The sequence below is a fragment of the Drosophila elegans genome, unplaced genomic scaffold (assembly GCF_018152505.1).
Source record: "Drosophila elegans isolate 14027-0461.03 unplaced genomic scaffold, ASM1815250v1 contig_383, whole genome shotgun sequence".
Classification (NCBI taxonomy): Eukaryota; Metazoa; Arthropoda; class Insecta; order Diptera; family Drosophilidae; genus Drosophila; species Drosophila elegans.
In genome coordinates this window covers 31,065-40,733 of record NW_024545767.1, presented here as the reverse complement: position 1 = coordinate 40,733, position 9,669 = coordinate 31,065, and the positions used below count along the sequence as shown (strand labels likewise).

At 45.4% G+C, this 9,669-nt stretch overlaps 2 protein-coding genes across 11 annotated transcripts; both read left to right on the top strand.

Moving 5' to 3' along the window:
* Positions 1–1,743, top strand: LOC121467350. Of its 6 annotated transcripts, none has more exons than XM_041708728.1 (3): positions 1–192; positions 287–694; positions 753–1,743. In XM_041708728.1, the coding sequence occupies exons 2-3, from the start codon at positions 511–513 to the stop codon at positions 1,112–1,114; spliced, it is 546 nt and encodes a 181-aa protein (XP_041564662.1). In that variant the 5' UTR covers positions 1–192; positions 287–510; the 3' UTR covers positions 1,115–1,743. The 6 variants fall into 6 exon arrangements, 2 of the variants coding, with proteins under 2 accessions (XP_041564662.1, XP_041564661.1); XM_041708727.1 differs by having other exon boundaries at positions 1–230; XR_005977460.1 differs by lacking the exon at positions 1–192 and having other exon boundaries at positions 254–694; positions 753–1,248; positions 1,346–1,743.
* Positions 1,744–7,894: 6,151 nt separating this feature from the next.
* On the top strand, positions 7,895–9,662 carry LOC121467353. Of its 5 annotated transcripts, none has more exons than XR_005977463.1 (4): positions 7,897–8,122; positions 8,184–8,584; positions 8,650–9,154; positions 9,242–9,662. XR_005977463.1 is itself a non-coding variant. In XM_041708735.1 (2 exons), exons 1-2 carry the CDS (start codon positions 7,926–7,928, stop codon positions 8,409–8,411), a joined length of 387 nt encoding a protein of 128 aa, XP_041564669.1. In that variant the 5' UTR covers positions 7,895–7,925; the 3' UTR covers positions 8,412–8,429. The 5 variants fall into 5 exon arrangements, 1 of the variants encoding a protein (XP_041564669.1); XR_005977464.1 differs by having other exon boundaries at positions 8,184–8,591; positions 8,650–9,144; XR_005977461.1 differs by having other exon boundaries at positions 8,184–8,591.
* The last annotated feature ends 7 nt before the right edge of the window (positions 9,663–9,669 follow it).

Here is a 9,669-nt window from a genome sequence, read left to right as displayed (position 1 = left end):
GATATCGCGGCATGACAATCGAAAAAAGCCAGCATGGCTGGTTTGTTTACATTTTTAGAATTTACAAGTTTGCTAATAAAAATTTTCTTTTCAGGTATTTCGCGGCTTTCTGCCAACAGGATTTGGAGTTGCCGCATCCACAGGAAGACGTCCAGTGTTGATGGAGGTGTACCAGCCAGCGGAGTCGGCGGAGTTAAGTAGCAGCCAGTTTCCAATCCACAGGGGAGAAAGTATCGTCAGAGTTTTTTGCACGCTGTAACTTACAAGTCCTTTCCTCTCGTACTAGGGGTGGTTGTTGCAGCACGTGTCAGCCTCATTCAAAGCCTCTGGAGAGTCCGGATTAATGTGGTTGGATACAGCCAGCTGTAGATTAGCGACGCCAACTTCAGGAGAGTCCACCGTCGGTTGTTGGCTAATTTGCCACTGAGTTTGCTGTGAATACTGGATGCACACTGACCCCAAGGGAGCAGTGGCAGAAGGAGCTGGTCCAGCTGGATGTGATAAGGACTCATGAGAGCAGGAGGCGCTAATCAAGGATGTAGTGGAGACCAGTTCTTTAGCGACTTCAAAACAACCCGAACCAGTGGCCGCGGAGGATCCAGTAAAGTCAGCTCGGGGCAAACCAGTTGTAGAGCATTCAGCAGTACTGCCCAAGGAGTCCAGAGGTGCAGAAACTGGAGTGTCGTTGTAAACAGTGCGTTTTTGTACGTGTGGTCGCATGTTACTAATTAAAGTCTTTTTTCCCTCGCCAGGTGGAATCATCTCGTCTATCTGCAGATTTGACCGCTTGTCTGCGTTGGAGCCGGAGCCCGCAGCTGTACCGGATTCAGCTGATGAGTTTGGAGAGTCCGGGCTAGCGCTGCTGTTGTTTTTTGGCGGCAGCAGATTTCGGAGCATAGAATCCAGTACCAAGGGAGATTGCAGTCAGCTGTTGGAGAGTAGTTTGTCGCAGTTCCTGTGTGTGATGAGTCCAGTTTGGCCCCATTTCTGTTGTCCCAGACAGCGGGCGAGCTATAAAGGCTTCGAGAACGCTTGGAGCTGCAGCTTGGTGATGAGTAGTGGGCGAGGGTGGAACAATTTGGTGATACTCTTCTCTCACACCAGGAGTGAGTAGCACCGCCGCATCAGTTGCTGCCGACGATTCCAAGGGATCCGGATTAGCGCCGTCAATGATTTGGTCGAGGGGCAATCTTGGAGCAGCATCACTGTTGGTGTGTGGACATCTAGGAGTGACCTTCGTTGAAACCTGTAAATTTGAGTGAGAAAAATTAGGGGTGACGGCCATGGTTTTTTGGACCGCCACAGATAAATCTGTATCATATGAATCTAATAGTTCTTCTTCCAGGTACAGTTTCAGCCTGTTCAGGCCAGCTTGAAGCTGCTGCTCTGGAGTTGGCGTGCGGACCTCGGATGGTAATAGCGGGCTCATAATAAGCCTCTGGATGTACTCTGGCTGAAACCTGATGATATGGGCCATGTCTACACGGCTAATCGTGCCACTCCTGACTGACCGTGACATGTTGTTGACCCAGTCCATCGACGGCCTTTCCTGGGGTACGCCGGTCGCTAACGCTAGTGCCTGTTTTTGCCTAGCCTGGCTTTCACGTTGTTCTATGCGCAGCTGTGCTTGCTGTAGATTACGCTGTTCGTGTTCTTGTTGTTTAAGGCGAATTAGAGTTGGAATTTGCTGCTGGTGTGTTGCCGGTTGCTGTAGCAGTAAACGCCGCAAAGGCTCAAAATGTTTTTCAAGTTGTTTCGAGTAAATTGGCAAGTCTTGGTTATCCGGAGTAAATAGATTCAAGAGAAGATTTCTCATTTCTGTGTTCGGGTGTGCAAGGAGTGAGTTGGCAAGCCTGCCACTGGCTTCGTCAAATACTTCTTGCACAGCCTTCACGTTGTAAAGGCTTTGAATGTCCTTATTCCTTGTATAACGGCCGGCTTGCACAGTCCAGCGTAGCATTTTGTTGTGTGACACCTCTATTTTACCAAATTGTGTTTTTGAAACCAGTGGACCCCAGACAGGGAGTGCGTACTGCCAGGTTGGCGCGATTAATTGTTTATATAGTAGTGCTTTGCTTGAAGCTGGGAGCTTGCTCTGCTTACCCAGGATCCAGCTCAAACCATAAACAGCAGCTCGCACCCTGTTTGATAACTGGGTGGTATGGTGATTTAATTTTAGCCTCCTATCTAGTAAAAGTCCTAAATAGCGATGCTTAAATTGGTTTTTTATTTTAGTACCACGTATAGTTGGGGCTGTTGGTCCACGTAAAACCGAAACAGCACGATTTGCAAACATAATATGGACTGTTTTGCTTTCGTTTAGGGTAATACCCCAAAGTGACGCCCAGCTTGTGATTTCAGAGAGATACTTGGTATTCGTGTCAATTGCTATATGAGCCGCCTTGTCCGTACACATAATGACAGCGTCGTCTGCATAAGTTGAAAGTAGCATGGATTTATGGTCAGCTTGCTCAGTAAAAAGTGTCCGTCCGACAGAAGTAGGAAGCGGCATGTCGGCAGTGTAAATCGTGTAGAGAATAGGCCCTAGAACACTGCCTTGAGGAACGCCCGCAGTCATTTTACCAATTCTGGACTGATGTCCGTTATAGCCATTTACAACAAAAGTGCGATTTGTTAGATAACTTTCCAGGGTTCTCAGGAGGTAGTACGGTAGCAGTTTAGCCAGCTTTAAAAGCAGACCGTGATGCCATACGCGGTCAAATGCTTCGCTGACATCAATGAAAACGGCAGAGCAGTATTGCTTTTTTTTAAACGCTTTTTGTATAAATTGCGTAACCCTAAACAGCTGCTGTTCCGTATTATGCTCTTTTCTGAACCCAAATTGGTGGGAGGGGACTGCTTCCTCAAAGTCCTTACTCTCAAACATTCTTCTCATGAGAAGCGCCTCAAATATTTTAGAAAAGCCAGCCAAAAGGCTGATTGGTCTGTAAGAGTTAACGTCATGATGACTTTTACTGGGTTTTTTAATCATAGAGATATACGCACATTTCCATTTTGATGGAAAGTGACCAAATCTTAATATACAATTGAAAATATACGTAATAAACATTACAGCCTTGTGAGGAAGCTTTTTAATTAGGCAGTTTTCGATTCTGTCACCCCCAGGTGCCTTTTTGTTCTGTAATAATTTGATCTCCTTGTAAGTTTCTGATGGCGCAATCGGCCTGAACCGCAATTCCGCAACAGGATGGTCTCCCCCATACTCCTCCCTGTGGAGCCATGTAGCCCTTGAAATTTGCCCTTTTTGTTTGATAATCTCCTTTGCTTCAGAAAGTATATTGTCCCTGTACTCTATAGAGGTTGATAACTTAGGTTTAAACCTTTCCTCTAGATGATTAACAAATGCTTCAGTCTTTTCCTCATTTGACTTTGTCCATACAAAGTTTTCCCCAACGTTGCCATTACCACCACAATTAGTTTCTTGTATTTTAAGAGGCCAGTTAGGCTCCGGTTTTCTTTTGAACCGGTTAACTATCCTCCATAGCTTATGCATCCTATAACGATCATTAGGATCGATATTATTAAAGATCTTGTTATTTATTTTGATTTTCTCTTCCTGCACGGATTTTGAAAATGTACGACTTGCTTGTTGGTAAATTCTTCGATTTTCTGGCGTAGGCCTAACCATGAAGTTTTGCTTGCTAATATTTTTCTGGTCTAGCTGCAGTTGAAGTCGCTGGCTAAGGATGATTTGTCCTGGTCGAAGGTTTGGGCGCGAGTTATTTTGGGACGCTGCCGCAGCCGCGCAGTAGATTTTATTATATAGAGAATCAATAACAAGTTCGATATCATTTCCTGATGAAATTTCTGTATTTAAGTGAATGGAATCAGATAGGATGCGTTGAAATTTTTTAACATTCGCCCTAGGTGGCAGGAGTCGACGGTTTTGAGCACCATTTTCAAAATGTCCTTCTACAGCCAGCTCAATAAAGATAGGAAGATGGTCAGATTGTAGATCTACTACTGAGTGAGTGCGAAACCTATCACTAGGTATACCTAGATAGACCGCAAAATCGATTGCAGATGGCATTTTCCTACTGTCGAAAGGGTAGTGAGTGGCACCCCCAGTTGCCAGTATGTTTATCTGATTATATGAATGAATTGAACGCAAGAGGTTCCTGCCTCTTGCACAGGATCGAACGCAGCCCCACCAGGGGTTTTTGGCATTCCAATCCCCGCATATGATGATTTTTGAGCTATTCGATAATTTCTTCATGTGAGCGAAGAACATGTTGAAGTGAACTTCTGACCATTTGTGCTGGGGTGGCAAGTAGACTGGAGCAACGACTATCTGTTCCCTATTAGCAGTTGTGATGAGTAACGGGCAACTTTGAATGCAGTCTTCCATTATGGGTTGTAGAGCAATATGTCTGAGGTTAGATTTTATAAAAACGGCCGTACCACCACTCCTTTTAGTGGGGTGGGTGGCACTGTATAAAACATATCCATTAAGGTGGACCTCATTATTGGTGGTGGTAAGAGGGTCAAAGTTGCAATGTAGGCGAATTTCAGTAATAATCATAATATCTATTTTATTTTGCTGAATAAAAATTTTTACGTCAGGAAATTTATTACCAAGGCCGCAGGCATTCCAATACGCAATTTTAAGTGATTTGAGTACTGAAACACCTGCATTGGCATTTGTTTGAGTTGGAGTACCTGAGGTATTTCTGGGATTTAGTATCACATTTCTGGCGTTAGGCATGGCAAATTTCATTAACATTTATTTGCCCATTGGATGAGGCAATAAGGAGATTTACTAGTTTAAAGAGGGCATCTACCTTCTTCCCCATTTCACTCACGGCTATCATGTTTTGCTGGACCAGCTGGAGCATTTCCTCAGTAGTAAGTGAGGGGGAGCCAGGGCTAGAACAGGTTTCCTTCAGCGATTTGGGTTTTTGATGGGGCTGCTGCCCGCGCTGCTGGTTGCCACTCGTTGTAGGGGGAGACCTCGCACTGTTTTTCCTGCCGGGAGAAAAATTATTAGGACGGGTTGAAAAAGGATTTTCCCTAAGGCTGCCCTGTTCCGCCTGTAGGCGGGCTTGAAAAACTTTTAAATGATTTTCCGCAGGGTTTTTCGCGGGGACCGTCCTTTGGAGATTTTTCTTGAGTATCTGACTGTAGGTAGCTTTGGAGGGGGTGCAGTGGAGGGGGGTTACGAACTCGCGGAGACTCTACCGGGTATATCCTGGTGCCACCCGAGTTTACCCTGAGAGTTTCCCGCCGCCTGTGCTCCATATTATTATTTTGAGGTACCGTATCCACGGCGACATGCGCACGGTGAGCCAAGAGCCGGGCCTGCGCTTTTTTGTATTCCACGCAGCCCTTGTAACTGGCGACATGGCCCAGTCCACAGTTGGCACACTTGGGATTTGGTACCCTTACTTCTGAGCAATCTGTAGTAGCATGCGGACCCGCACATTTCATGCAGACAAAGTCCCTGCGGCAGTTTGCCTTTGTATGTTCGTACTTCTGGCAGCGGTGGCACATAGCGGGTTCAAGTCTCCTCAGCTGTCGCTCAACTTTCACAACTTGGTTTCCCAATCTAGTGATGCTGAGAACCTTGTCATTTCCATGATCAGCAGCAGGTGCTAGCTCAACCTCAAATAGGTCCAATGGTTTCCGGCTACGTCGATGTTTAATGTTGCTGATATACCGGACAGAGAAGCCCATACCAGTTAGCTGGCGGCGAATCTGGTCACAGGGAGTAGAGTGGTGGATTTGCCTAATTACCACCCTGTATCCACGCTCCGAGCGTCGCTGGAAGGTATGCGTCTGGCATTTCTCCGCCTCCAATTTTGCCAAAACCTGTTGATAAGAAAGTAAATCCTTACACAAAAGTTTAATTCGGTTTCCTTTTAAGCAGGTTAAAGAATATTTATTCCGAAGTCCCTCGATGGTATTAAGAGACTCTACTAGTGGCTGGATGGAAGAAATATTGTGTAAAAATATGGCAGGGATTTTTTCCTCAGGTACAGGGGCATCTCCATGATCCGTAAGAGGTTGCTGGTTTTTGCCTTGGATTGTCTGGCAGGGGGCCAGGCTGTCTTCCTGTACGCTGGCCATGGTAATAGGCGTTTCCGTTACACTCTGGGCATCAATCTGTCTGCAGGGCATATCCTCAGCTACTTCAAAGATGTCCATAACTTCCCTCGTCGCCTTAGACGGGGTGCTGGATACCGGAACAGCACGGGAATGCTTAATAAATGGCTCAACAGATGGATTAGCAGACTCCATTAGTTCAGCCGTCGAAATGGACCTGGTACGCTTTTTGCTGGCAAGCGAGAGAGTGGGCTGCTTCCGTTTGCTGCACTTTGGTCCAGGCTTGGACGCAGGAGCAACTCCGTTAAGGTTAGTTTTATGAGTATGGGTAGATAAAGTATGATTATTTGGTTCATAGTTGTTAGAGTTAATAGCATCCACAGTGAGCTGTTCATCGGGTTTGTTGTTGTTTCCACAGATGAAAGTCATGGATTTGTTACATACGTCAACTACTTTGTCTTTATTTAGCTCCAAAGTTGGCAAGTGAACGTCAGCAATCACAGTAATTTTGTTTTTGCTGGCTTTACCCTGAGTTGGGCTCGGTGAAGAGAGGTAGTCATCACTGCTCAGGCGGCCAGCAGCAGCATTTGAAGGCATTTTTCTCGTTTTATTAGCACACTTGCACTAAAGTTTGGTTAAGTTGCAGTAGTAATTGTGGCTTGGGAACAGTTCGCCTTGCGTGTATTAGTATGTGGTGAGTTTTATTTTTTGGTAATAGGTTTTTCTTATATATTAGCACGCGCGCACCATAGTTTGGTTAGGCTGCACTAGTGTGTGTGACTTTGAAACAGTCTGTGTGTGTCAGCGTGTGGTGAGTTTCGTTTTGGCGCGGAAAAAACACGAATTGGCGCGAGGAAAATTTTTCTGCGTGGGTGCGTTACAAAGTTTTTCACAGCACAAATGCATGTATCAATGTAGACAGTTCACATACACGGTCTGTGTGTGTCAGCGTGTGGTGAGTTCCGTTTTGGCGCGGAAAAACACAAATTGGCGCGAAGAAAATTTTTTCTGCGTGGGTGCGTTACAAAGTTTTTCACAGCACAAATGCATGTATCAGTGTAGACAGTTCACATACACAGGACATAACAATTGCACTAATACATGCGCGTCAAAGTTCACATAAAACATTTTTAACAAGTTAAAATTGGTCAGTAAATTACACGTGCACGTACGAAAAACTTTAATATATTCCGTTTTTTCAGTTTGATTTTTAGTTTTCAGTTTGGTTTTTCATTTCAGTTTGGTGCCGGTGAAATTTTTCAGTTTGGTGCCGGTGAAACGGTCACAAGTAAGACCACTTTTTTCAGTTTGGTGCCGGTGAATTTCAGTTTGGTGCCGGTGAAACGGTCACAAGTAAGACCACTCTGCCTATATGAATAGGTGTGTGGCTTAGTATTTATTTCAGCTCGTTATATACGTTAGCTATATATAAATAGTATTTAGTGGCGTTAGCAGAGGCCTTTACAATAGTAGGCTTTAAGAGTATTTTAACAGTAGTAACATAAAAATATCTTAAAAATAAATACTGAGTATGTTAACAGGTTTTTTAAAATACTTGGAACTGTGACTAAACACGACAATTTATCGCTATCGAAATATTCTTATAGAAATAGTTGGCTTTAAGAGCTTTGTTTAACAGTGTTAACATAAAAAATAAATGCTGAATGTTTTAACAGGTTTTAAATACATGGAATTGTGACTAAACGCGACAAATTATTACTATCAAAATATTCTTATAGGAACTGTTAACTGTGAGGTGTGACCAAAAATGCCTGAGTATCGATGTCAAGAGTCACTGCCGCGAATATCGATAGTGGCCTTAGTGACCCGATATCGCGGCATGACAATCGAAAAAAGCCAGCATGGCTGGTTTGTTTACATTTTTAGAATTTACAAGTTTGCTAATAAAAATTTTCTTTTCAGGTATTTCGCGGCTTTCTGCCAACAGGATTTGGAGTTGCCGCATCCACAGGAAGACGTCCAGTGTTGATGGAGGTGTACCAGCCAGCGGAGTCGGCGGAGTTAAGTAGCAGCCAGTTTCCAATCCACAGGGGAGAAAGTATCGTCAGAGTTTTTTTTTTTGCACGCTGTAACTTACAAGTCCTTTCCTCTCGTACTAGGGGTGGTTGTTGCAGCACGTGTCAGCCTCATTCAAAGCCTCTGGAGAGTCCGGATTAATGTGGTTGGATACAGCCAGCTGTAGATTAGCGACGCCAACTTCAGGAGAGTCCACCGTCGGTTGTTGGCTAATTTGCCACCGAGTTTGCTGTGAATACTGGATGCACACTGACCCCAAGGGAGCAGTGGCAGAAGGAGCTGGTCCAGCTGGATGTGATAAGGACTCATGAGAGCAGGAGGCGCTAATCAAGGATGTAGTGGAGACCAGTTCTTTAGCGACTTCAAAAAAGCCCGAACCAGTGGCCGCGGAGGATCCAGTAAAGTCAGCTCGGGGCAAACCAGTTGTAGAGCATTCAGCAGTACTGCCCAAGGAGTCCAGAGGTGCAGAAACTGGAGTGTCGTTGTAAACAGTGCGTTTTTGTACGTGTGGTCGCATGTTACTAATTAAAGTCTTTTTTCCCTCGCCAGGTGCAAGTATCTCGTCTATCTGCAGATTTGACCGCTTGTCTGCGTTGGAGCTGGAGCCCGCAGCTGTACCTGATTCAGCTGATGAGTTTGGAGAGTCCGGGCTAGCGCTGCTATTGTTTTTGGCGGCAGCAGATTTCGGAGCATAGAATCCAGTACCAAGGGAGATTGCAGTCAGCTGTTGCAGAGTAGTTTGTCGCAGTTCCTGTGTGTGATGAGTCCAGTTTGGCCCCATTTCTGTTGTCCCAGACAGCGGGCGAGCTGTAAAGGCTTCAAGAACGCTTGGAGCTGCAGCTTGGTGATGAATAGTGGGCGAGGGTGGAACAATTTGGTGGTATTCTTCTCTCACACCAGGAGTGAGTAGCACAGCCACATCAGTTGCTGCAGACGATTCCAAGGGAACCGGACTAGCGCCGTCAATGATTTGGTCGAGGGGCAATCTTGGAGCAGCATCACTGTTGGTGTGTGGACATCTAGGAGTGACCTTCGTTGAAACCTGTAAATTTGAGTGAGAAAAATTAGGGGTGACGGCCATGGTTTTTTGGACCGCCACAGATAAATCTGTATCATATGAATCTAATAGTTCTTCTTCCAGGTACAGTTTCAGCCTGTTCAGGCCAGCTTGTAGCTGCTGCTCTGGAGTTGGCGTGCGGACCTCGGATGGTAGAAGCGGGCTCATAATAAGCCTCTGGATGTACTCTGGCTGAAACCTGATGATATGGGCCATGTCTACACGGCTAATCGTGCCACTCCTGACTGACCGTGACATGTTGTTGACCCAGTCCATCGACGGCCTTTCCTGGGGTACGCCGGTCGCTAACGCTAGTGCCTGTTTTTGCCTAGCCTGGCTTTCACGTTGTTCTATGTGCAGCTGTGCTTGCTGTAGATTACGCTGTTCGTGTTCGTGTTCGTGTTCTTGTTGTTTAAGGCGAATTAGAGTTGGAATTTGCTGCTGAAGTGTTGCCGGTGTAAACCTTTCCTCAAGATGATTAAAAAATGCTTCAGTCTTTTCCTCATTTGGAT

Coding starts and splice junctions, on each gene's coding strand:
- LOC121467350 (XM_041708728.1), top strand. CDS start 511: ATGAGAGCAGGAGGCGCTAATCAAGGATGTAGTGGAGACCAGTTCTTT. Junction 695..752: donor CTGGAGTGTCGTTGTAAACA/GTGCGTTTTTGT, acceptor TTCCCTCGCCAG/GTGGAATCATCTCGTCTATC.
- LOC121467353 (XM_041708735.1), top strand. CDS start 7,926: ATGGCTGGTTTGTTTACATTTTTAGAATTTACAAGTTTGCTAATAAAA. Junction 8,085..8,183: donor CAGCCAGCGGAGTCGGCGGA/GTTAAGTAGCAG, acceptor CTCTCGTACTAG/GGGTGGTTGTTGCAGCACGT.